The sequence below is a fragment of the Crocodylus porosus genome, unplaced genomic scaffold (genome assembly GCF_001723895.1).
Source record: "Crocodylus porosus isolate Cpor-Errol unplaced genomic scaffold, CroPor_comp1, whole genome shotgun sequence".
NCBI lineage: Eukaryota > Metazoa > Chordata > Crocodylia > Crocodylidae > Crocodylus > Crocodylus porosus.
In genome coordinates this window covers 16232614-16236179 of record NW_017728922.1, presented here as the reverse complement: position 1 = coordinate 16236179, position 3566 = coordinate 16232614, and the positions used below count along the sequence as shown (strand labels likewise).

General features: G+C 42.5%; 1 protein-coding gene across 3 annotated transcripts in view; it reads right to left on the bottom strand.

Annotated features, from left to right (window-relative positions):
• Window positions 1-3566, bottom strand: part of ITCH (itchy E3 ubiquitin protein ligase) — a 129995-nt gene that overhangs the window by 75862 nt on the left and 50567 nt on the right. For all 3 annotated transcript variants that reach the window (XM_019539727.1, XM_019539728.1, XM_019539729.1), the window contains one exon: window positions 2674-2798. In XM_019539727.1, the coding sequence (XP_019395272.1) occupies window positions 2674-2798 (125 nt within the window). The remainder of the gene's footprint in view (window positions 1-2673; window positions 2799-3566) is intronic.

Below are 3566 nucleotides of genomic sequence, written 5' to 3'. Positions count from 1 at the left end.
AAACAGAGCCTGCCTTATTGCTGGGGATCTGCACTGCGCACCTGCAGCTTCAGCGCTCGCAGCGGGCAAAGCTCCATGCAGGAGACTGCTGCTTCCTCTGCTCCCTGCTATGCAGGTCCCCACACTCTGCCAGGAGTGGAGGAAGCCCTGCCCCCTGCTTCTCCACAAAGTCCAGCATGGGGCTTCCCCACTGTGAGTGTGGGAGATTCAGGCGCACGGTGCAGAGCCCCTGCGATAGAAGTGGCTGGGCAGGCTTGCACTGGAGTGTGTTCCTCGCCCCCAGCACAGCACTGGCAGTTTCCTGAACACTTCACCAAACTTGGACCTATAATCCAAGACTGGCTATGCAGCTTTCTTTCAACATGCATGCATCATTGCAAGATACCAAAATTCTGGCACAAGGCCAACATCATTGCACTACAGAAGCCAGGGAAAGACCCAGCAGACCCAAAGAGCTACAGACCCATATCACTTCTATCAGTGGTCTATAAACTCCTAAAGCGGCTTATCCTGAACCGGATCACGCCAACTGTTGACCAACAGCTGCTGCATGAGCAAGCAGGCTTCAGAAGAAACTGATCAACCCTTGATTATGTAGCAGCTCTTACAACTGATATTGAGAGAGACTTCGAGAATTGAGAAAAAGTTTTGAATGGTTCTAGTTGATCTAACAACAGCCTACAGCACTGTCTGACACCAAAGCCTTCAGTATAAGCTACTTACCACATTACCAGTCTGGTTAACTTCATCACAGGGATGATCTCGAGTCATTCCTTTACCTTGAGTACATCATGCGGAAAGACAAGTCATTACAAGAGACTCAGGAATGGAGTACCACAAGGCTCCGTCCTAGCTCCCACCCTGTTTAACATCCACACAGCAGACTACATAAGCACCACATCAACCAATACATGTATGCAGATGACCTGGCACTTGCTGCTACCAGTAATAATATATCATCAATAGAAGCCAAACTGAACCATGCCATGGAACTCAGCTTCCTACCCAAAACAGTGGCAAATGAAGTTGAATATACAGAAGACCACCTTAACACTTTTCACCTGAACAATCATGCCGTGAATGCCAAGAAAAGAGTCGTTGTGGAGGGAAAAAGAGTTACCCTTTGAGAAGACACCAACCTGCCTGGGTGTCACTGTAAACAGAAGCCTAACCTGCCACCACCTGGAGAAGCTGAGACATAAGGTCACTTCAGGGACAGCAGCCATTAAGAAACTAGCCAGTACAACATGGAGGGGCAACGTCTCTACCTTGAAAAGAACTACACTAGTCATGGTTTAAGCACCAGCGGAATACTTCTTGCTTGTGTGGGCAAATAGCACCCACACCCACAAACTGGACAGTGCCCTGAATGCTGCACTAGGCACAATAAGTAGCTGCCTGGTATACGCAGAATGGGAAAACATGTTCTTCTTGGCAGGAATCCCCCCCTCATAACATCAAGATGTCTGGAATATTGCTTGACTTGGCAACCAAACCCCAGCAGGAAGACCATCCGCTACACGATATGACTGAAAAATACCCACCACAGAAACATCTAAGAAGCAGAAAACCTCTACCAGAAAACCCCTACTGTCTTAGAAGCACAAAATCCAGAAACCACCAGAAACATCAGAGAAGAAGCAGGAGACACTATACTATCGTCATGGCCCCAGAGAAGGCGGGAAGCAATGGAATAACAACTGCAGCCCACTACACAACTACATACAATTACCATCCGCATACCCTCTTGGTCAAACTGTCATGGAAGCCTTGAGTAAACCTGAATTGGCGGCAACCAGGCTAAGGAGCCTTTAATAAAAATCAAACATAAAATGTGCCTAACAAATTCACCACTGTGCCTATGTGTCAAAGGAAATCAGACAGCCCAACATACACTAACTGACTGACCTCTATATGGTCCACCAGAGGAAGCAAACAGTCTGAAAGACTGCAGTAATACTGATGGATCTACTCTTAAATGGTTGGAGGAGTCTACTTTCTGAAGTCATACAACAAAGATAAATTACTTACTGGTTAAGCCAGTGCATCTAGTCATGGCAGAACACAGCTAAGGGGAAGTATTACTGAAATGCCTTTAAGCAAAGCTCAGTGAATTACAAGAAAACATCTGGTGCTCCACATGGACAACTTGCTCTCAAGGTAACTTGCTCCAAACTTTGGCAGTGAAGATACACACTTCTGTCAAAGCACTGGCCTCTTCTGCACTATTATAATACCAATAGCTGTCACCAAGCATTTCAATACAGACATATGAAAGACAAAATACACACTCCTTAGAAAGACAGCAAGAGAGAGACAACTTCAGCTTATGCACAACAGTGATGTGGACTCTAGAGATATTTTTCCAGTACTGAATGGCTCTTTCGCAGTGTGGGAGGATGGTAGATTTGGCTAAAAAAGCTATTTCTGAGCCTTATGAGAGATAATACAGCATCTCATCACAACTCATTTTAAAGAAGCAATCAGTATAATTGTAATAGGAAGTCACAGAATTTTATCAGTAAAGAAAACAACAGTTATACTTCAGATATAATTGTTTCTACTGTCAAAATGCAGTTTATTTGGAGCTCCTGAAATTAATCACAACATCTTAAACCAACTGTGGCAAATTCCATGGAAATAATGTTAATATATTTATTTTAACATACTTACGTTTCATATTGTTGGACATCAAAGTTTCATGTATATCCAGGACAGCACCCCCCAGAAGAACATCAGATTTCAATGTCTGATGGCTCCAGACACGAAAGTTTAATTTGCTGATAGGTGTAACAATTCTAAAAAAATGTACAGAGGACAACGGTAAACACTGTGCAGTGAATCACAAATTGTGTTATGCTTCAACCTACACTTAAAAACAATTCTTATTAAAGTTGGAAATATTTAACCAAACTCTGTTAAATTACAAATAGTTTACTACAGTATATAATTTTCTTGTTTTAGGAAGGTGGTAGAAAATCACAAACAGTTAAAACTAAAGGAAAGTCAAAATGGTTCCTAGAACTGTTTATAATTCAATCAAAGACGTGGAGTTGTTTTAATTATTTTAAGCAGGGGACTAAAAAATTAAATTGTATTTTGTGAAAAAATGGTTTGTTTACTATTGGTTATTACAATTAATATCTAAAAATTACTATACAGAAATGTTTTCATTTTAATCATGGTCGACAATGAATAAATTCTGAAAGTTAATCATTTATCCTGTGTCTTTGCCATTGGACCTGTGGACCTCATTTCTTTTGGAGAGGAAATTTTTCAAGTAAAGCACGAATACAGTTTTTCTATTATTAAAAAAGAAGTTTAGAGATCCATGACACTAGGATCTTCGTAAGTAGGTGCGCACCAACGGACATTTTGGGGGCTGATACCGATAGTTGATTTTTAAGGAGGCATATTGGCTGATACTGATCCAATTTCTGATACGGCTGAGTCTAGCTGGTAAGTCTGTTGTGGTGAAAGGGGAAGGGGAGGGAGGGAGTGGGGCTGGGACAGGCACTGCTCAGCCAGGGTAGGGTGGGCGCAGAACGGAGCTGTGGCTTGTCTGG